General features: G+C 40.0%; 1 protein-coding gene across 13 annotated transcripts in view; it reads left to right on the forward strand.

Annotated features, from left to right (window-relative positions):
• The window catches only part of TENM2 (teneurin transmembrane protein 2), a 1294348-nt gene that overhangs the window by 580222 nt on the left and 689812 nt on the right, over nucleotides 1-24314 (forward strand). Inside the window, exon 1 of one of the 13 annotated variants that reach the window (XM_051844435.2) lies at nucleotides 15890-22847. The exons of the other annotated variants lie outside the window; for them this stretch is intronic. Within the exon in view, the coding sequence (XP_051700395.1) occupies nucleotides 22802-22847 (46 nt within the window). The 5' untranslated portion in view covers nucleotides 15890-22801. Of the gene's footprint in view, nucleotides 1-15889; nucleotides 22848-24314 lie in introns of those variants that run through there. 13 annotated transcript variants of the gene reach the window in all.

Consider the following 24314-nt stretch of genomic DNA (forward strand, 5'->3'; position numbering starts at 1 on the left):
ATATCATACCCTGTGTTGATTCCCTATGCTTTGATTTACTTTTTTGCTAGGTTCCTCACAACTACAATAAAAATATTAGTAGAAATGTTCTTGCTGCACCAAGGAGTCCAAATCACTTTGTGCTTTGGTGAAGTAGAGGTCATTTCTGGCTCTGATGGTTTCGTCAAGAGAGAAAGAGTAACCCCCTTGTGTATAACGCCTTACCCACCCCTCCTTGTGTGCATGCACTTGTGAAAAGTAACAAGCTGATCTGTAGCCTAGAGGGATGCTCTGGAGGGGCTTTCTCTCTAGCACAGTGTCAACTTTGAGGACATACTGTGTCCCTGCAGGTTGGAGCAATTTTTATACAACAGATAAATTCGTTGTACAGTGGGCTTGTCCTTGTGTTAAGGCAGAAGATGCTAAAATCCTTGCCACTGTGGATAAAACATGATCAAAATTATTTAGGAAAAGCCCTTGAGCCATCTATGAGTGCAGTGTATAGCAATGTGTGTGTATTTATGTCTGGTGAAGTAGAAAATGTTTACTAATTCAGCAAATAGCGTTGACTACTTGCCAGGCCTTTTCTAGGACCTGGGAATGAAGTGGTAAACAAGAATACGAGGTTGCTGTTCTCAGCGGTCTTACATTCCCATGAAAAGAGACCCGATAAATTCATTAAGAGTAAGCAGCCTATAAGCAAAATATAAGGTTGTAGATTATTATTATTTTATCTATCCATTCATATTTTATTCATTTATCTATCTAATACCTAATAGTAAATAGATATAAGTTCATATCTTTGACAGTAAACTGTTTTCCCCGAACAGCCATAGTAAGTTATCATCTCTAAGAGTAAGGGATTTGGGAAGAGTTTGCCTGTGTTGTTCCAGCTCAGGATCTCACATGAAGCTGCAGTCTTCTAAAGGCTTGAGGGGGACTGCCAGTCTTCCTTCAAATGGCTCACTCACACGGCTGATAAATTGGTGCTGGCTCTTGGTGGACGCCTCCAATGAGCTGCTCACAACATGGCTGTTTTCCTCCAAAAGAGGTCAACAGAACAATGTCAAATCTTCAATGCTGGTCATGACCCAGTCTCAGGAGTCACTCGTCATCACTTCTACTATACTCATAGTCTACCCTTCCAGGCCAGCCCTCATTCAGTGTTGGGAGAGGCTATATAAAAGCATGAAATACGTAAGGATTCCTGGAAGCATGCTGGATATTGCCTACCACAAGCAACTTCTACCAGCACATGATAAACTTTTTAATAATACATACACAAAACATAAATTTATAGATTCTCTCTATATATAACAACTAATCTCTCTCTTATGTGTGTACATACACATGTGTGAATTTAAGTATATGTGTAAAATTAATCCACAATTATATATTTTATAGCTGTATAATTAATAAAATCATAAATTAGGTTTTGAAATTATTTAATATGTTTGTTCATTTTACCCAAGGGTTTCAGGTCAGTTTTGAGTAAGTTAAATCATTGGACAAACATACTCCATCATGTACCTTCTTTGAAGGACAAAATGTTCGTTTCTATTATTTAGATTGCTCCTTACCGGGACTGCTGAGGTCAGACTTTGGGGGTCTAGGTAAAAGTAAGCCCCCCCCATCATGATTGACTTCAAAGCCATTGGTGAGAGAATCAGGAGGGTGCAATAGAACTCTTCCAGAAAGGCATGGAAAGCCACAGCTCCTTGTGATCGCACTCTAATTGTCCATTCACTGAGCAGTTATGTTTGGGAATTTTGTAAGGAGAAAAAGCATAATACCTGCAATAAATCACTGAAGTCTATTACTTATTAATCGAAATTCTCAAGTGCCCTAGAAAGTGTCTCTAGGCCACTGTCAGTGGAAAGCTATCACAAATGAACAGCTAGGCCAGGCAGCAAAATCCTTGGTCCACTGGTACGAAATAGCCTGGAATAAGTGTGTTATTAATCAGATCTCAATAACGTACTAAAGTAGAGAAAGCATAAATATAAATAGGTGTACATAGGGCAGAGTCACAAAGATAAAGGATTGCTTTTGAGTTCATCAGGTATTCCAGTTGTCTTTTCATTTAGTATTATTTTTTAGCATAAATGACAATCTTTTTCCTTGATTTTTACCTTCATTCTTCTTGGGAGACTCTTATTCTCTTATTTTTGAAGTACTGCTTAGAAATTCACCACGTTTACCCAAAGCTGAATGCCACTGAGATGATTACAAACCCAAAATGAGCTCCTAGCCTTTCCCTTCCCTGCCCTGCCCCCCACACTATAAAGCACCCTCGTTAACAATGTGCAGATTGCTCTGGGCATCACAACCTTGTAATGTCCATGAGTGTTAGCAATGTTTGCTGCTCTGGACCAGCACGGTGACTGATATGTTTACAAAGCCTGGTTCACAACCAGCTGTGCCACACATACTTGTTGAATGTAGGACAGCAATATCTTTTCTCATTGTCACTAGAAAGATCAGAGTAGTGGATAAAATGGAGGATGACATTCTTAAATTTGCTATTACCATAGCCCCTTACGTTGGCATGAAATCATTTCAAGCACACTTTTTAAACACCATCCAGTCATAGCATAGTAGAGAAACAAAGACATGTAATTAGATAAATAACCCGTAAAATATAATTGCGAGCCAAGGAATATGATTTGAAAGATGGAAACATGGTTCTAGAAAACACATCGCAAAGGCAATGAGCCAAACTTGGTGTGATCAGAGAAGGCATCTTGAAAACATGAGTTGTAAGCTGAGAACTAAAGGATAAAGAGCTCTAAACCATCTGAAGAGCGTGGAAGAACCATGTGGAGTGGTGGTGTCCAGGAGTCTAAGGTTCCTAAGAGCTGATATCAGGCCAGGGTGGCAGGAATGCAGGGTTGGGAGAAGCATAATGGAAACTGGGCTGGAGAAACATACACATTGCCTAGTAACATCGGTCAGTGGCCCTGATTTTCAGAAGTCAACCTGGAATGTCTAACAGGTGTCAAAGAGCATGACTGTCCTTGAACTTTCAGATGTGCGTGTAGTGTCCAGATCTGTGCCTACTTCTGTGCTGCCTGGTGGGACAGGGAGGTGGCAACTCAGAATTCTGTATGCATTGCAAACTCCCATGGTGGATAATGAGACCTTTAAGAAATGTTAAAGGAATCATGGGTGTCATATGTGACGAAGAAAAGATTGGGGGCAGGGGTTTGGAATGGGCTTTCAGGATCAGCATGCCTTCTGCACAGCTGAACGGTGCCGGGCTAATTTCCCTTTCTAATGAGACCAGCACAATATCCGTTCATTTAGGCTATTCAGCTTTTAGGTAAATGGACCAAGCTGTTGGGGTAAAGGGGAAAGAAGGGTTGACATTGATGGATGGAGTAAATACCAGAGTCCACCCCCCTTCTCACACACTTTTCTAAAGCAGTATTGTGATTGAAAGGCCTAGAAGATCCCAGGTGGGCAAGGCAAGCTGGACAGAGCCTAGTGTCTCCCTGAGAGGGAGAGGAGGAGGGTGAGATGGGGGTGTGCTGTCAGAGGGGAAGGATCTTCTTTGGGTCTGACACCACTGTGGCATGCTGGGAGGGGTTCCTCATACAGGGCTTGATTCTCACGGGAAGAGACCCCTGGGGGTCATTCCCTGGGGCATATGGACTTTCCTTTCAGCATAATTTAATCTTTGGTCCACAATTACCACCAGACCGGCATCTACTTCCTTCTCTATCTTTGCAGTAGTGCTCTTCAACTTTGTGGACAAGCAGTTGTTATTTGGATTCTAACATAGGAATGACATTGCTCCGGAGCAGCTTTACAATGGTTAAATGGAATTGAGAAAGGTTATCATTCCTTATTGCAGTGGCTGGAGATACTGTACTCCAAATATAAAAGATGATAACCCAGCCAAACTCCTTAGATAGACTTGAGCATATGTGTTTTTAGAGAGAGTGATGATTATTTTCATTAGTTTTCTGACAGTTGTTCTGATCGGATGCTTGAATTCAGTGACCTCACTATGCAGTTTTCATCATTTAAATAAATCCTGTGGCAAAGGAGATTGTGGGTTATAATACTGTTATAAGGGTAGATGTGGCATTGATAGGTACATTCAGAACTGTGGATTCTTATCTATGAAGAAAGGCATTTAGAATGGTGATCATTCTAAGTGACTTTGGTGTTTAATTTTCATGACCACTGTGGAATGAGTGCAGTTGCTTTCCAGATCAGAAACCTGAAGCCCAGGAAGGTTAAGTTGTTTTCAAAAGGTCAATGAGTTGCTCAGCAGAGGAGCTGGGATTCTGATCCAGTCATCCTGGCTCCAGAGCCTGTGTTCCAAACCACCGCAGGTACAACCGAGAGATGGATTAAGCTGAGAGAGCAGGAACTCCAGAGCAGTTGTTTACTCTCAAAGGAAGCTCTTTATTTCTCTGCTCCTCCACCTCCTCCTCCAACCTGTTCCAAATGCTCACAGAAGACAGATGCTTGGGGGGAGTGACAAGGCAAAAAAATTAAATAAATTTAAAAAAGCACTCAAATGATTTCTTAAAAATTTTCAGGATTAAAAACACACATTTCCAGTCACTCATCAGTCACTCATCTTTCTGGAAAATAACGGTACCAGTTGAATTAAACACTTCCATTCGTCCTTCAGCATGTGTTCTTTGGTGCACCCGCACATGCATATGTGCATACACACACACATGCATATTTACCACATGTATACACACTTGTTTTCCGTAGCACTTGGAAAGACTAGTATGGCTCTCTATGCTTTGCCAAGGTCAACTAATTTGATGCTAGCTATGATCTCTACAAAATCTCAACACTTTGGCCTTAAAAATTAGTTTAGATGATTGAATTTACAAAGGGCGTCAGAGAAATACTGACCAACTGCACCTCAGTGTTTGAAAGTGGAATCAGAAAAAGAAAAGAAATTGGAAGCACACTATGAGAGTGTTACATTTCTCTTTTGTGATTGCCTGCTTAGATGACATCTTTCAGAAATGCACATTTAATATTATATTTAATTCCGATTCAGTTGAGCATGCTCATGTCTTTCGTATCTTGGAAAGACATCGTACTTGTAAGCTATTGTCTTCTCATTGTTGTCTGTCTTTTATCAACAAGATGTGAGGTCATTTTCCACTTTCTTCTTCTGTCTGTGGAGTGATCGAAAGTGTGGAGCAGGTAGTTTGTGTCACCTTTAAAGACACAGGGCAAAAGAATGGTTAAGTCGGTTGGCATGTTCTTTTCCCCAAATCTCCAAGAGACATCTCCTCCATTTTGCTACTAAGAAGAATAAATCCCCCCTTGATGCTTTGGATCTCAGTAACTCCTTGAAACAGCAAACATAGCCAGTTCCAATCTATTGGTCGTAGCAACTAAATTTCAGGCGTGCTGAAGTGCATGCAGACACAGCATGATCTGAATAGGAGCCTGGTCTAGCCTTTTCAGATTCCATAAGGGGAACAAGAAACTTCAAGGGCGTGATGGCAAAAAGAAGACAGAAGAGAAAAGAGTCTTGTGTTTCTTATTTCAGTCTGCAGCATTGCTTCTGAAATCCTATGTTTGGGGAACCCCTAATGGTTAAACGTACACAAGCAGAAAGAAAATAAAATGCCCTTATTAATTTTCTCTGAATACTTTTAACATTTTTCCTTTCTCCTGTCTCCATGTCTCAGACTTCGAGTCGTTTTGCCTGTCTCATCTGTTTCCAGCTCAGTTGAGTTACAACCAATCAGATATAAGGAAAATTAGATTTTAATGGAATATTTGATTTTCATTGCTTAATTGATTTAATTGCAAGTTTCTATTTCAGACTGGTAGAAATGCAAAGATTTTCAGTCAAATGTAGAAAAGCTCTCATTTTTCTGTGTTCAACAATGACAAACTTAATAATTCAGTGTTAACCTGGATTCTAAAACTTTAGAGGAAATAAATACTAGTATCTTCTTGAATTGTTATTCCTAGCCTCTATTTCAGATTTTCTTTCATATGGAAGAGATATATTTCCTCTATTTGCTTATTCTGGTTATGTTCAGTTTGATTTTGATTTTGGTGTGTGAATTTTTGTCAGAGAGAACAGAATATGTGTATTTATATCAGCATAAACTTTGTTTCTGCAGGGCATTTAATGTCATGCAGTATTTCCCTGAGCTCCTAGTAGATGGAAAGGCAGTCAAGAACATTTGTGCTCTAGCCTCCATACTAGGTCAATAGGCTGTATTGGTAGATCTGTGCCCTCTCCACTCCTGAGAAGTAGATTCTGGCTGTGTCAAGGCCTAGACTGTATCCTGAGTACATTGGGCAGCGGAGTAAGAATTCCTGTGATGATGCGCAAGCTGCAGTTACTAATAGGGACTGCTGCATCTGTTCCCTTTTGCCTTGGTTGTCATCCCTATTCCAGGTTACCACAACACTGGTTTTCTCAAAGTATCTTACCACATACTGGAACAACTTGCATCTTTGTACAATTCCTGAGTTCTCTGAATTCCTAGTAATACTCATTCTGGATTCTAGCAGGATGCGTATTTCTTTATTTGATGTGGAAGTTTTATGTTGTAGTTTGTTAATCTCTTTCAGATTTTAGAAAGTTAAGATTTTTTTAAAATATTTATTAATTTGAAAAGCAGAGTTACACAGAGAGGGAGAAAGACAGAGACACAGAGAGATAGAGAGATCTTCCATCCACCGGTTCACTCCTCAAATGACTGCATCAGCTGAGGCTGGGCCAATCTGAAGCCAGGAGCCAGAAGCTTCATCCAGGGCTCCCACATGAGTGCAGGGGCCCAAGAGTTTGGACGGCCTTCCACTGCTTTCCCAGGTGCATTAGCAGGGACCTGGATCAGGAACAGAGCAGCCGTGCCTCAAACCAGTACCCAAATGGGATGCTGGCACTGCAAGCAATGGTTTAACCTGCTATGCCACAGTGCTGGTCCAGAAAGTTAAGATTTTTGAATCATTTTGAGGAAAGTGTATGTGTGTATGTGTGTGTATATAAGCCACTGGCATATGAAATTTTAATTATATATTATCCTTATTTGGATTTCCATTCAGGTACCTTATATACTTCTTTATCATTCTCTTGATGTGAAATACAACTCTTAATACAAAATTTGTAGCCTATTGTGTGCTATATAATTTTGATCATCATCATCATCACCATGATTGTCATTAGGCTGTTGTTTCTTGTGAAGACTTTCTCCTTCATGTATCTGAGCAAGCAAAAAGAGTTAAGAGCATGGCCTCTGGAAACAGATTACCCACGTTAGAATCCTGGCTCTCCAATCATTCAGTGGAACTCAGTCAACTTACTTTTCTTCTCTGGCATTTATTGTCCTAATCTGTAAAATGGGAATAATATCGGGGCTTAGCTCAAGAAGTTATGTAAAGGTTCAATGAGACAGTAAATTTCAAGTGCTTAGAGTAATGCCAAACATATAGTCAATGCTTAGTAAGTGTAATGAATACTACGGAACTCATAACATGGGCCAGATACTAGGCTGAACATTTTACAGCATTTTACTGAGGATTTTACATGGATTTTTGCAGTTAGTCCAATGAGACTCAAAGGGACAAGTCTTTCCTCTCATGGGTTAGAAAATGTCTGGAGACCATTTTGATTGCCTCCACCTGGGAGGAACTACTGGCACCTAGTGGATAGAGGGCAGGGATGCGGTGGAATACCGTACAATGCACAGGGCAATCTCCCACAACAAAGAATCCGGCCCAAAATGCCAGTAGTTCAGAGGTGAAAAAAACTCTTATTTAATCTGTGAATTAGAAATTATTTACATTTTTTCTCATTTTGTACAAATGAGAATCTGAATCATGGAGAAGGAATAGCTTCTTATACTGCAGATTCAATGCCTGTATTCACAATGCAGCAGGTTTTTCGAGCAGAAGCATTTATTTTGACTTTAAGGTACTGCATCTAAGACACTCTAAAAAGCTCCAAAACAGAAATCTTGTTAAGGAATGGTTTTAGACCAGTTAGGGCAAAAACTGTCCAGAGTACAGGAGGAGGGTTTTAGAAGCCACATCTTGTTCCAGGTCTGCCCCTCTTTGCCTTTCTTGGAACTCAGAAGTGTTGGGAACTGTAGTGAGAGACATTCCTAAAGCTGGGAAAGCCTTTGTCTTCCAGTAGTTGCAGCAGGGTATTTTCATGTTGTATCAACTGGTTTCATCAGTTCTGGGAGTCACTTAAAACAAATAATTTAACAGATATGAAGATACTTCAAAAAGTTCATGGAAACTAGATTGAAAACCTAAGTAAACATTTTGAAATCCATGCATAATTTTTCACAATCCACCTTTTCCATGAACTTCTTGAAATGCCCTTGTATTGTTTTTTACAATGGAGCCAAGTTAAAACAATGAAGACTGAGACTTTTTCATGAAAAAAACATTGAATATATGCCCATACAGTCAGCAGTGGATATGGTAAAAATATAAAAGATGTGACACAAATGACTTATAAATTGGAATCACTTGGTCCCAGATAAACCTTGAGGACTTGAGTGATGCAGTGTTTGCCTGCATATCTGAGGGCTTGGCATACAGCAGGTGCTCTCTGAATGAACCTAAGCTTGCAATCTTACTCCATCAGTACAGTGCTGTTTGAATGGCATGACACCTGTAACCTCCAATGCATACAATCTTTTCCCATTTCAGACCTCTCCCATTGTATCTGAGTAGAACATTAGCAATAATTGGTTGGTCCTACTTCTCAGCCTTTGCATTTACCATCTCTTCATCCTAGTGCATCTTTTTTCTGTTGTGTCCTCTGTAATGTGGATGGAGAATTGGCTGAATGTGTTCAGAGAGCCAAGTGACTCAAAATGCATCCCATTCGTTATGACCTACGGTCAAACCCAGATGTCACACAACAATTTGTGATCTGCAGCGGTCACTGTGGTCTGGGCAAAGAGGCCACAACCATTAGTAGAGATGAGTTCCCAAACCATTTCTTTGTGAATGTTTATTAAAGGACTCCATTGCTGTTTTTCAGAACACAGCTAACTAAATGGTACTGTACTTTATACTCTTCATAACTGTCATTTTAATTGTGACTTTCACTGGATTAAAATCTTGCTGTTTTTGGCCTCCCATGTGTATTTTTTTTTCCTTGTTGTCTGGACTCTTAGCCAGTTGCAGCTCAACACTCATTCAGAACCCTATTTCTGGGGCTTGTGCTGTGGTGTAGTAGGCTCACCCTTTGCTTATGGCACTAGCATCCCATAGGAGCACCAGTTCATGTCCTGGCTGCTCCACTTCTGATCCAGCTCTCTGCTGTGGTCTGGGAAAGCAGTAGCAGAAGGTCTAAGTGATTGGACCCCTGCACCCACATGGGAGACCCAAAGGAAGCTCCTGGTTCCTGGCTTCAGATTGGCTCAGCTTGGCCGTTGCAGCCATCTGGGGAGTGAACCAGTAGAAGGAAGACCTTTCTCTGTCTCTCCCTCTCTCTGTCTGTAACCCTCTAGCTCTCAAAGAAATAATTAAAATATTTTAAAATAAAAACCCACCATATCTATAGTGGGCGCACTGAGGGAGAATGAGAATGTTTTTTATGTAACTCATAGCTTAGTATATTAAAGGGAAGAAGCATTGTCTTCCAAAAGCAGCAAATTGATCATAAGAATGTGCTTGCAGAAAGCAGTTATGTCAGGTGGGTAGTTGTTTTTGTGCTTCCAATTAATACTTGTCCTTTAAAATAACAGATGTTTAGCTGTGTATGTAGGCAGTTGACAGGAGTAGACACACCATTGGCGTTCCAAGGAAAAGGCTGAGAGTCAAGAGCAGCCTTAGTGGTCAGGGCAATACCTGTGTCCTTCTTCTTACCCCTTCCACTCCATGTTGGTGCCTACTTGCATCTCAGTTGCACACTGTTGAGCCTCACTTCTTAAATGCATTTCCTGGCGTACTGAAGGCTACTTGCTTATCATGAGGTCCTCATGTTAGCCACAGCATCACCTAGGAGCTGGTTAGAAATAAAGAATCCCAGGTACCAGTCACACCTGTGGAATCAAAACCTGCATCACAACCAGACCCCTGTGATTCTTACACGCATTCAAGTCCAAGACACAGTGACCCAGAAAACTCTGTCTTTTGTGGCTCTTACATGGTTTTCTTTTTTATTTATTTCTGTATTATATCTTTTGTTTTTCCTGCATTTCGGAGGGCAAGCATTATCTTTTTTTATATCCATTTAGCATGCATTTCCTAAACATAGTGGTGCCTGACCAACTCCTGAGTTCAGTTTGTATACTCAGATTATTACCACACGCAAAGTAGGTGAGCCAGAAAAGAATGGCTCATTTGGTTGAACTCTGGATTTAGCCATTTTAACTCTTCCACATTCCAGCTGGGCAGATTTGAGCAAGTTAGTTAACTCTTCTGTTTCCTTAACTGTTAAAAAGCAGATAATGCTATCACATGAGTCTGTTTTAAGGCACAAAGGAGATCACATCAATGAAGCTATTAGCATAGTGCTAATTAGTTCATTGTAAGGTCTCGATAAATGTTTCTACTATGATATTAATTATCATTTAAGCCAGTAGGTTTCTATACATATCACGATCCCAAAAAGTGACCCCTTCCAAGTTGTTTCTATTAACTTTGTGGTTTTCAACCAGAGTTAGTTTTTGCTCCCAGGAAACACTTGACATTTGTCATAAATAAGGTGAGGAGGGCTTTGGGCATTTAGTGGGGGGAGTCCAGGGATTCCCAAATAGCCCATGATACACCAGACTGCCTCCTCCCCAACAAAGCATGATCCAGCCTAAAAGGTCAAAAACACCAATGTTGACAAACCCTCTGATGCCCACAGGGAACAAAGGTAAGCATATTTAATAACCATTTTTTTGAGAATCTAGGTACTTGAGGATTTTTTTCCTCTGCAATATTAATGTAGAGCCCCTTTTTCAGAATTCATCTACAATGAGGCAAATCATTTCCTTTGGAAAAGAACGGCACACTGGAAAATCTGATGCAGCCTGATTAACCTATTAAAGGTCATAAAACAATAACAATTACATTGCACATTTCATTCTTTAATATCAAAGCGAGCTAGGCTCTTTGAAATGTAAAACATCATAAGTGAAAGAATAGCGCCTGTAATTCCCCCAGGAGCCCAAGGTCAATGCATAAATAATACTCTGGTTCCCCTATTAATTCCTCTCCATTTCGGGATATGCAGGAGGCCACAACTGTGGGGGGAGAGAGGAGAGGCCAGAGAAAGCTGGACTTCTGCTGCACATGGCTGAGGTCAGACAATGTAGCTGTCTCCCACAATTCACAGATATGAAAAATGAAGCAAAATAAATGCCTCTACAGCTCATAAAGGATGCAGCAGGAAACTCCTATCTCATTTTTTCTTAAGAAATCAGAGATGCTACAAGAACTCCATGGAAGATTTTAATTTCCCAGGTACTGGTGCAGAAATGAAGCAGGAGAGATGCGTGTTAGGCTTTAGTCCCACGATGAACAGATGAAGCAGACACCAGTTTACACCTCATTGTTAAGAATAACATATTTTTTTTCATAAGTGAAACCACATTTGCTTCTTTTGTAATGAAATCAAAGAAAAAAAATTTTGGTGGCATTCCCCCACCATAAATCGTGAAGTAAATATTTTATGTTAAGTGGGGTCAAAATGATGAAATAGGTATAATAGAATCATTTTAAAAAACACACACACAATTTGAGACAAAGTCCCAGCACCACCTTTCAGTGTCATCTGCTGGGCTGGGATAATTGCTGTGCCTGGTGGTGTTTTGGTTGCAGAAAAGGCCAAGAATGACTAACTGAAGCAGTTAAAAGTGGTGGAGAGGGGGGAGGGATTTGCTGCTGGGCAGGGCTGCCTCGTGCCAGCTTCTCTGAACGCAGGAAGCATGGCAGTGAGTTAGCGAGTGCTCCCAGTCATTGAGGGGGCACTATCCATCAGTGAGAAGGCGAGGCTGCAATAGCATCTGACCATACATCTCCTGCATACTTTGCTTTTTGGCAATTTTCATTTTTAGGAAAATTGAACAGAGAGAGAGCTGTATATTAAGAGCTCTAAGAGACCAACATCCTTTATTCCCTGCACCAAAGAATCTACTTGGGCAAAGAGGCATTTTTCCCCCTAACAATAGAGTTTGCATGGCTGCTATAAACAATGCAATTACGGAGCCAGATAATAAATAATTGCAGAGCAACAGGGAAAATGAGGTGTGGGCCAGGAGGAAAATGGATGGTTTTAGAAGAGATTTGCACCAAGATTGAGTCAGTAAGGTGAAGTTAAGTCATCACAGGTCACGTCTGTTCCCAGCTAACTAAGGTGAATTATTGGCCGCACACCTGTGCTGCAAGCTGGAGGCTGCACTGGCGGCCCAGGCTGTGCCTTGGTGAGATGGGCTTTTTTCTCCTGTGAAGAGCTCACAAAGTGAGATATTGGAATGGAAGCTTGTGGCTGATGCTTGGCCAACTTTGTGATCAAATCAGGTGCTTGCTGTTTAAGAAAATGGTGGTAAGCCTAGTAATATAAATGCTCATGGAGCACAAATGCCAGTGCATCATGTCCTTGGGCATGTGCCTGGGTGCTGTAACAGGGCTGGCTCCATTTGTGTTCTCAACCCTGTGAGCAGCGTGAGCAAAGCCTCAAATAAATTTATTGCTAGGATTTTCCTGCAAAATGTACAGGCTCATCGCAAACTTTGTCTTCCAAAGAAAAAGATGAGATTTACCCTTTGGTGGTGTGACTCTTCTTGTGCTGCTTGTATGACTGGCTTTTTAGCTTCATGCAAGCTTGGAGAATCTCCTTTGCCTCCTCTGCATATCGCCTTTGCCTTTCCTGGGTGGGTGATGTGGTACAGGGTCACCTCTGTTTGCTATCAATTGTAGTTCTTACCACCTGCTGCAGAGACACTCCCACCATCTCCCACCAAATACTTCCCAAAGGACTTTCTTGATCTCTTCCATGACCATAAGGCTGCTCTGTGTCTGTCAAGAGAGTTCTCATTAAAGATCATCAGTTGCACCCACTTGTGTGCCCTTCCAGACTTTGGTCACTCTCAGCTTTACCATTTATTGTAGAACCTAAACAGGAGCACTGGCTTGCTCAACTCTGAGATCCATTCTGTAACTGAGCAAATACTGTCTATCCTATGTGCCAGTCATGGTGTGAGGTATGGGCATCTAACAATGTACCAGAAAGACAATGTTCCACCCTCTTGGATCTTACATTCTGATAAATGGAATCAAACAGTTACCAAAATAAGTAAACTATATAGTAATGATGTAGAAGAGCTATGTGTAGTGGACAAAGAATAGAATGGATGCAGGATTTGGAAGAAGGGGGTGATGCAATTTTTACACCTTTTTGATGAGGGATGTTTGAATGGCTTTACACAGAGAACTGAGATTATCCAGTTGATATTAGAAAAGAATCATTCTGTTTGCAGGATTGAGAATCAGAAAGAACTATGTTTATTGTCTGCTGTTAGATAACAAACTATACCAAAATGTGGTGACCTGGAACAAAGGTCATTGATTATTTCTCAGATTTCGATGTGTTCACTGGGCAGTTCCTTCACGGGGCTTTCTGGTACTCACACAGTTACATCTAGTAACTGAGTCACATGGAGACCGGACTCCATAAAAACTCTCCCTCCATATGGTTTTTCATTTTCTAGAAGGCAAGACTTTCTGTGATAGCTGTGGCCCCCTTGCAGTAGAGCTTGCTTGGGAGCTTGCCCTGCCTTTGCTTGTATCATGTTTGCTTATGCCCCATTGCCAAAGCAAGACATTAAACCAGTCCCAGTGTCAACATGGGAGACTACTATAAAAAGAAAAAATGAATGTGTGCAGGTCAGGTACATTTGGAGACCTTAGCTTAACAGTCTGCCAAAGGGGCCAAAAGTGGACATCATGAAGAACAATGGGGAGGCTCTGTAGTAATCCAGAAAATAAATGATGATGGATTACAGCACAGTGATGACAATGGAAATTGTAACAAGTGCCCAGATTCTCAATGTATTTTGAAGGTTAACTTTATTCTTCTCCCAAGTCATGAGGACAAGGCTGCTGCACTTCCAGAGATTGGTGATGTTCTTATTATGCATGAGATGATATCATAATAAAGGAAATGAGGTCAAGGATAGGTTTCTTTTATTGCCAATAATTATTTGATGAGTTTTCTTACCAGTTGTAAACTTAGTAATTCACTTAGTGCTGTGACTGTACACTGCACTCTGTCAATATCATCATCAGCTAATATTTATTGAGCATCCTTTGAATACATGGAATTGCACTCAAAGCAACAGAGGTGAGCTGCATTAATTCTTCCAGCCAATGCAGGATTATTGAGTGGTCTATTACATCACTCTATTAATTGATGCCCCAGCAACCTCCAGAAAAGTAGTCTGCTTTCAGCATACAATTCCTTATTTCCCTGGAGTAGATTTAGCTTTAGTGGAATCTAACTGCACAAAGGGAGGAAAGGAGCCTCTGATTTTTTTCAAGTATGCAGGAAAGGGTAGTTCGACTGAGTGGATGCAGAAGTTGAGGCAGGTAGTGGTTAAGTGGTTCGGTTTGGCCAATATCATATAGTGAGATGGTGGGAGACCTGGGAATGAAAAATAATTTTCTCTATTGCACTCTACTGCCTCTCAGTGGTGTTTGTTGGTCCCTCTTCTCTCTCACATAAATACAGGGTCATGCAAACATCCAAACAGATTTAACTGGAGTCTATGCTCTTTCTAAGGAGTGCATCGCCCTATTCTTCGACATCTGCACAGCCTAATCACTGGAAAAGTGGTGTGTTTGTTGTTGTTTAAGCCCCTTATTATAGGGGATTTGTCAGGTGTTAAAATCACCACTTTTTCGTGTTAGTTAAATTCTCATCCGAAAGGTGTTGCTTTCAGAGTCCAAGAGATTTAGGAATCAGGTCATGAAAAAAACTATTTAATTGAGATCTCCACTTCCATTCTTTTCTGGAAACAGTTACTCAATGCTTTGACTGATCTTTCTTTTTGAGAGCATTCTACTTTTTTTCTTAATGAAAGAGTTAAATTTGGAGCTAAGAAAAATGGGGAGTGGAAGTGGGCAGTTTAAATGCCGAATTTATTTGCAAATCTTGAAAGTAGCACCATTAAATATCACACACTCTGGGATGCACTAGAGTGTGCACCCTCCAGAATGTCTGTTTGTTGTAATTCCATCGCATTACATATTTTAGTGCCTATCTCTTCGTAGCAGCTTCCAGAGCTTTTCAGATATTCAGCATCAGAAATTGCACTGTTTTATCCTGGATTTTACAAATAGCAACCAGATTATTGTAAAACAGAACTATCTGATAAGTCAGGTTGTGAATTGCTTTTGTGATTGTCATGGGTAAGAGTATTGAAGAACCTGGCCAACAGTGCAGCACATTGGTTACCGTAAAAATAAAACCTGTAGCAGTGAATGTGTTTTTCTGATGAATACATTCAAGGCTGTGATCATTGTGCAACTTCTGGTTGGATGCTTTCAAATGTTCCGTATTGAAAAACATCAGTAACAAGAACCAAATAGTCCACCAAAGCCTGTGTTCAAATCAATGGAGAGGAACGTAAATTCTTACTTAGAGTTTCATTGAGGCCAACTCTATTTGGTCCACCATGGGAAGCAGAGATTTGAGGTTCTCTCTTGATTTGCTTTCCATTTTTACTTTATGATTAGCTGGCTGCTAGCTACTTTGGTTTTCACTTAAGGGGTTATTCAAATCACCATGCAAAAACAGAAATGGAAAACAAACCAGACTGAGTTCTGTTCAGCAGACAAAAACCAAAGTGCCAGAACATGGTAATTAATGTTAGCAATTTTATAAGCAAAATAATTTGTTCTAATTGGCTAAATAAGATCTGATATAATTATAATATTCAATAAAGTAATTTCTGAAAACTATTTATATCACAAACCTTTAATCATATTACATACTCATTACAAATTTAGAAATGGATATGAAAAATGGACCTGAATTATCTCATCTATACAAATAACAAGGAAACATTAAGGGTTTTTATGAAACTTTAAAGGTCATGCTCTTTTTTTTTTATTTCAGAGATTTTTTAAGTGGTTATTTATAGACAATTCTGATAGCAGGGTTCTCTCGTGACTTCAGACAGGAGGACCAGGAGGGTGAAACATGTTTCCTAAGAAAGCTCCTTTTGTCCAAGGAGAAAGGCTTATTAATCTGAGGTTACTTCTACATTGTTTTATCCAAAGGGCAAACAGACCTCTCAGAAGAGGTAAGTATGTGTCGGGTTGGAATCACCCCATAGTGGAGACCCTGTGGAACTGAGAAATCCTCTACCTAAGGACTAGTCCGCAATGGGTCAACATAGCCTATTTGCCAACTAGCATATAAATGATTGGGGGGAAATTCTGTTCTTCTAGAGAGAAGTTGCTAATTCTTGCTACCATGAGCTTCTTCTTGATATGAGCTAATTTTGACATTGACCTGAACACTCACTCGTAAACTCAAAAGATGAGTGTGCATACATACACTGAAGTAAATAAGTGAATAGACTTTCATACTTTTGGGTGAAAAGGCTACAAAAAACCTAAGTACCTGTTCCACTCTCATGGCTGTGTTCTAACAACAGTTTACTAAAGGCCAAGGAATGTGTTAGAAGTTCTTTCACATAATTTCTGGATGATAGAATTGTATACTCATCAGTAATTTTAGTACAGATGTCAAATAGCATGTTTTTATAAGCACATTCTAGGTACAGGGTAGTACTCAAAGGATTAGCAACACATTTTATGCCAAAATAAAGACACTTGGCTTTTGCAACATTCACGACACTTGAAATCTCTCTGATGAAATAAGAAATGAATCCAGTAAAAATGACCTGCTAATAGTAGGAGGATAACAGTTGACCATCCCGTAAGAGATATCCAAAGGTAAGACAAGATTAACTGGAAAAGTATGTATAATAAATATTCCTGGCAATGGGTGCTGTGAAATTTGAGAAAAAGCATTTACCATCAGCAAATGTAATCTAGAAAGGATCATTAAGGAGAAGAGAGTTTTTATATTGAATGAAGGGTGGTGTACAAATATTTAACAAAACAAATTCTGCACAAAAGAGAACATCTGATTGTGTCAGAGTGAGACTTCTGTTTGGATACATGCAAACATGGGAATTTTGAAAGCTCATTAGAAATAGACAAATTTAGACAAAATTTTGGGGGTAAGAACTCCATTCATTATTCACATTCACTTATCACACACATAAATATTAAGTACTCATCGTATGTTAAGTGCTGGTCTGAGCCAGCAGCAAACCACAACAAAAATATCCTGACTTCATGAAGTTTATAGGAATATTGCAAGACAGGTACAAAACAGTGCTAACTTGATATCAGTAATTATCCTCTGGTGTGTTTTTCTCCTTAGTTCTGTTGCTTTACACTTGCGCACAGATGGGCAGAGACCCTGGTATGAACAGGGTCTTCAAAAAGTTTGTGAAAAATATACATTATGAGACAGCAGCATGGATATTTTAAAAATTTTTGTTCACAAAAATGAACATCTTTCATTTCAATTTTTCATGAATTTTTGGAGTGCAGTCATATGTATTTCAAATGAAAGCATTTCTTCAACTTGTTGAAAATCATGACTCTGTACATAGAAACACAGGAAATCGGTTGACTGCATTTTTTTCCATTGTTCCAAATTGTTTAAGCATTATATACACTACACTAAGGAAAAAATAAATGAAAACATAATTATTATATTTATGTGACAAGCAAGAATGAAAGGTGACTGAACACTGTGGGTGTTGGAGTATTATTTCTGCCTTTCTGTGTAACCTTCAGTATGTTACTTTGAGATCATAACCTCCCCTTCCTATACATTGAATGGTCAGCCAAAGGGCTCATCTTCAAGCAGAATATAAATGCCAAGTATGAGGAACCAAATTGATGAGTGTCACTTTCCTATACTTTTTTTTTTCCACATAGGGACCTTCATTCATTTCTATCTGCATGGCTCATTCATATGTAATGTTTGTCTTTTATATTATTTTGTATAATTATGATGGCTTTCATAGAAAGGATGATGAAATCACTTCCTCAAAAAACAGTGTCACTGAATTTCAATGTGATGAAAAATTTTCATCCCCAAGAGCACAGATGATGAAGCAGTCAACAAACATCTACGGAGTAAGCAAAGATTCTTTGTTAAATACGTGTGGAAGGTCCTGAATAAGTAGAGATCTGGACACGTTAATGTTGCTCTCATTCATTTAATAGTACAGTTGGAAAGTGGGGCACACCCCTCAAAACACAAATCATAGCAAACCAACATAGGATGAGCTAAGTTATAAATAGTTGGTATGCATGACAACAATGAAACAGTAGAAAAGTAAGGGTTTACACCCTAGCTTTGCCATTTCTTCCTTGTGCCACATTGAGTAGGTTGGTTTTATAAACCTCAGTTTCATCTTCTGCAGAATGGTTCCAATAGCAGCTATTGGGTGGATTGTTCTGAGGTATAGAAATTAGAAGTAATAATAAGTCTCTTTCATTTAAGAAGCACTGTATTATTACTGAATTTTTTTTATCTTGTAGGCACTAGCTGTTTAATAAGGTTTGTGCTAATGGGCAACATGTATTAGCTAATGGAGGACTCAGAATATTTTTTTAGAGGAGGAGAATAAGGTTTATAGAGGAGAGGGATTTGACCAGTCTTTTGCAATTAGGAAGCAGACTTCGGAGTCAGGACTTGGACTTAGGACCAACCCAAAGCCAAGATATGACACACTGCATCTCCTGGTGTACTTGGATACCTACTGTGAATAAAATGATTTCATTGCTGTAAACCAGAGGTCAAGGATGCCTTCCTTTGTGGAGGACATGTAACTGGCTCTGGTCTTAGATGAGGAGATTGGAATTAAATAGGTTGTGATGAAGGAGAAGAGGTTGTTGTAACGAGAACAAGGAAGGCACGGGAGGCTCTGGAGGGCATGCATATGGATCAGGCTGCAGAGCAGTAAGCACTTGGGCAGGAATGAGGGCGCGGGTGTTTTCATGGACAGGTGGCTGTCAAACCTCAGAGGTGACTGAATGTGAGGCAGAGAAATCTCCTCTTGATTCTCTAAGGAACTGTGAGCCTTTGATGATTTTTAAGCCAATACATAAGATAATGAAAAAAACTGACTTTCAATTGAGCAATCAATAACTATTGGGAATGGATGGCATTTAGAGTGGCATTTTAAGAAGGTTATTCTGACTTGTGAAGAATGAATTGGAGAAGAAAACTTCTTAAAATGGTTGTTTTCAGTTGTGTGTCTGTCATGACAGCTGGGATAAGTGTCACAACTAACAAAGCGCTAATAGTAAAGGATTGGTTTGCCACAAATTAGCTGCTTTATACATTAGAGCAGATTCAAGGTCATTCCTGGAACAATGTCATTCTCCTTCACTCAGATTCCAAGTGCTTTCTTTAGAGCAGAGCAAAGACTGAAGGGTGGTGATCTGGTGCTCTAACGGCGGGACCCTAGCAGTGTTCCCAGGCGTGGCTGCTACATTTCACTCCCCTTGTGTTTCAGCAATGAAACACGTGGAGAAGTGCTGTATTAAAAGGCTTGTCAGAGTAGTCCAGGCAAAATTCACCGATCAAGAGGTGTCTGGGGTCTGGAAATGTTAACTTGAAGAGATAAGGTTAGTTGAATTATTAGGAAGAAAGGAAAGAGATAAGCCAAAGAATGATTCAGAGATTTTTACATTTGACACTGGCAAGGGAATCTAGAGGAAGACCTTGCTTTGAGGCCTGGTGCATGGGTGTGGTCATGAACTTGAGATTTAAGCTTGTCACCCAGTGGAAGACCCAGAGGGCAATAGGAATGACTGGAGCTTCTCAGGAAGGTCAAAGTGGAAAGTTTTGTGAGTCATGCACGTTGAGATGATGAAATATTGTCTATGTTACTTATTTAACTATTTTTAAAGAAGCTGTTGAGTGGATTTTGTAATAATAGGGGTTAGCTTTCATAAAGAACTTGCATTGTGCTGGGAACAGAACTCACAACGGCACACACATCATTTATTTCTCATGCCAGCCAACTGAGCAAGTAGTATTATGCCCATTCTGAGAAATCAGCTATAGAGAGGCAAAATAATGTGGTCAAGGTCACACAGCAATCAGATGAGAGCAGAGATTCAGTCCTAGGCAACCTGATTCCAAATATCAAGCACCTGCTAGCCCAGAATATAAGCATATGAACATAAGGCTCTTCAACAGAGAAGTCAGTCATTTGAAAGTCAGGTCATATTAACTTGGTTTGAACCACTTTTGACACAAAAGTATAAGGAAATATCCCCTTCAATCAAGCTATCTTAAGAATAAATCATATATATCGAACTAAAAATATTATCCATTTAGGCTACCGACCTCCTCACTAAGAAAGTGAAGAATAAGTGAAAACACTGATAGCCATTTACAGCTTTTTTGTGGAAAAAAAATCTCCCTTTCTGTCCGGCCTTGATTTCTTTTTCTTTCATGGACTCTGTTTTGCTGATCTTGTTCAATAAGCCCCAGGCCTCCTCCCCTGCTTTTATGGCATGGAAATAGTTGCATGCTTGTAAGTGGGTCTTTATTTTTATTGGCAGAAAATTCTCAATCCACTTATTCCCTTGTATAAAGTTAATTTTAACTATAGAACCTGTATCAATAATGTCATTTAAAAGAGGCTGCTTCCAATACACTGTGTGAAATGTCTACAGAGAATTCTAGATTTAATAGGCAGGACTTCTCTCGTAGCTCATCAGGCCTTGCAGCTTCCTTTCCCGTCTACATCTGAGCACTCTCTGTTCTCTGGCCAGCTGCCTTCTGTTCAGCCCCTGTGTGTTCTCCATTCTCTGCTCTGCCTTAATGACAAGCAAAATTTCTTCATGGGTATATTGGTAGTGGTGGTGGTAGGGGGTTACTTCTTTGTGTCCAAGAAAACAACAACAACAACAAACCAAATCCTTCTATTGGCAAACGATGAAAAGTCTGACACTTGGAGTTTAACGAGATTAAGCAATCCCTCTTTGGATACAGCATTGTGGCCATGGCAGGAGAGGGTGTGTTATTCTTAGACCAAATCTCATTGTACATCTAGTGGCTTACACAGGAAACCCAAAACATAAGAAGCCAAGCATCCATAGATCTCTTGTAGTTGAAACGGTCAAGTGTTTTGGCTTGTTGCTTGGTTGACGTTTTTTGTACTTTTTCCAAAATGGTAAGTGTGGAATTTATCTTCTAATATTGGCATTCGTTCATTTCAAAGAGATAGTCAAAAGCTTTGGTGTCTTCTCTTCCTGCTGGCTTATTACTGGGCTAGTTCAGGTTACCATGGAAAGCACGCAGTTATTTTTACCAATAACTTACACCAAATACTTGACCTTGGAATCGGCAATTTGCATCCTTATAAAAGAAGTTACCTGGGGAATTTAACTGTGTAATCCCAGCCCCCAAGTGGCAGGAGATGAGTAGAGATGGAACAAAGTTGGTGAGACACCTTTTAAAACCTTTTGAATTGGGAAATCATTTCTTTTTGACTTCATTTTAAAAATGGAGCCTACTTTATGGTGGTATGAAAAAGCAGAAAGATGCAGTAGAAGGCTGTAGGAATCGTGACTCAAAAACTCGGCTCCAGGACTCAAGAAAGCAATCTTGTAGTCACATTGAGAGGGAAGCCAGAAAGAATCCAGGTTTCCACTTTCCCATTAGCTTTTTTACCCAACACCTTCCTTCAAACCTCATGTCTTCCCTTTTATTTTGTCTTTACTGATAAAACTAATATTGAAAAATACCTTTTCAACTTGAACTCCGAAACATAGGTTTTGCTGCAAGTGCTAATGTTTTGGTGTGGGTTTTTTTTTTTTTTTTGAGACAATTATCAAGACGAAGCATTTGTTTCTTCTTTTGTTTACCCGTGGCAGTTTGTCAGCAGTTATGATAAGTAGAGTTCCATCTGCCAGTAAAACTACATTGCAAATTGCCGTAGAAATTAGCAGCTTTCATTTTTGCCTACATAAATAAATATGCGAAATAAATTGCACATAAATGCATCCTAAAAAATCACAGGTACACCGCACAGTTAAATGCCAATCAGACAAAACCGGAGACACGTTGCGATTATCTCAGTTTTCAAACCTGCAAGAAACACGAATGTGTTTCTAAATGAGAGAGGCAGTGTATCATGCTCGCTGAGAGAAAAACAGAAGCTGCCAGACTCTGCTCTGTGGCTGTATTCTGAGAATCCTTTGCCTGAAACTGCTCTATCTTTCCTCTGTCCTCTCTCTCTCCCTTCTCTGTCTCCCTCTCTCCCTCTCCTCCCCGTCTCTTCCTCTCTCCTTCTCCTCCCTCTCTCCCTCTCTCTCTCCATCTCTCCCTCTCTCCTCGCTGCCTTTCCCTTGTTCATTGTTCTGTCTCTGCTCCTGCCTTTGATGCACATACGTTGTCACATTCCATTGACTCTCCTCTCTTCTCTGTTCTTACACTCAAGCCTAGCGGTGCTTTCGCCAGGCAGCAGCAGCCTCTCCTGCGAGTTTTGGTCATGTGTGCAGCTCAGTTTGATCGAGCGTTCCTTTTCTGCCTTTTCACTCTTACAAAAGATTAAAAGGTGGCGTCACATTGCTCCCCAGTTCCTTCCCGCAGGAGGGACTTAAAAGGGACAACAAAAACTAATCACTTTCAATAAGCATTTTCTTGGTGGAAAAAAAAAAGGAAAGAAAAAAAAGAAAAAAACGAGGGGGGGGGGTGGACTTAGCAGTGTAATTTGAGACCGGTGGTGAGGATTGGAGCGAGCGAGAGATGCTGCACGCTGCTAACAAGGGAAGGAAGCCTTCAGCTGAGGCAGGTAAGAGCGCCGATCGGAGGGTTTGACCGAGTGGCTTAGTTAAATCTCTGTTTTCACCGTTTTGTAATTGAGGAAGGCAACCGCAGCAGAAGCCGATTTTTCAGTCGGCTTCCTTTTGTTTAACATAGAAAGTACCTGTATTAATTTTGATGAATTAGAGCATGCAGCAAATTCAATTGAAAATAGATTTGTATAGTAAACGCATTTATACGGAATGATTTCTCTTCCGTTTTATTTAAGGGGAGAGATGAGAAAGATGATTTTGATCCGAAGAGCACTTTGCATTACGTGAAATTCTAAACAGCTAACGGAGAAAAAAAAAATACTAATCCAATTGATACTGCTTCTGAACTCCGGGACTTAAACCCTGGGAGACAGCTGGCATTTGAAATGTTTCTTCTCGCTGAACTTCTGATGCATTATAAGAAATTTTCACCGGTGGTTTAAGCAAGGGTAGAGTTTATTGAAGTCTGGCTGCTGGGGTCATGTTTGGCTTGGCTGCTGTGTGTGAAGTGCTTCTTCTATCTCTTTCACCTGTCTCAGGTTGCTGTTTCATAAATGGAGAATAAGTGTTGTCCCAAACGCAATAGGAAGTTAAAACATCAGGTTCGGGTGTGTTTTAGAAATGGGTCCAGTCGATAACCAAGATGACTGAATTATGACAGTTCGCAATAGGAGTTAACTGTGGCAGTGCTGTTGGTTAAACCTTTCTGGATTTTAAGCGGCTCGATAATGGAGGGGGCTAATTACCCGTCTCAAGTCGCAACTTTGCATTTGGACCCGCAGTGGGGCAAACGTGTGGACTTCTACTGGGAGTAGCTTTTAGGAATATGTCCCTTTTGTGCGCCGTGAATGGGCGTCGTGGCTTGTATTTGATGGCATTTCTCCTTTCAAGAGCTTTGGGATGCAGCTTAGAATGCTCACGTCTATTTTAGCATTCAGCAAACCCCCAATGCAATATTCTGTAATCTGCCAGCCCTTGCTTTTTGTTGCTGCTGCTGTTGTTTTAAAGTTTTGACTATTTGTCTTTCCCTTCAGTCTTTGTTGGTTTTGCATTCATTACTTCTGCTGCTGAAATTTATTGCTGGCATGAATGAACTAAGATTTGGGAAGGCAAAAATAATACTAATCCTGTCATTAGCCCAGTTTTTTTTTTAATTTAAGGGTAACCAAAATCCAAGTTATAGCTAGGTTTTCACCTGAGATATTACCTAAAATCTTTCAATTCATTTTTAAATGATTTTTGTGGGGATGGGAGAATCTGAATGTTAAAAGTGCAGAATGCTGTTAAAAGAATGCTTCTCCAGAATGAGATACAGAAAGGTGACTTGAATGCCTGCAGAAGGTTTGGTCCTGAACAGAACTGCACGATGCATTGTTGAGTTGAGCAGCCACGTTTGGGAGGGTATTTTGTGTATTTGATCGGTGTTAAGATTTTATATTTTCTTCTCGATTCCAAACTGGGCT

The sequence above is a fragment of the Oryctolagus cuniculus genome, chromosome 6 (genome assembly GCF_964237555.1).
Source record: "Oryctolagus cuniculus chromosome 6, mOryCun1.1, whole genome shotgun sequence".
In the NCBI taxonomy this organism is placed as follows: domain Eukaryota; kingdom Metazoa; phylum Chordata; class Mammalia; order Lagomorpha; family Leporidae; genus Oryctolagus; species Oryctolagus cuniculus.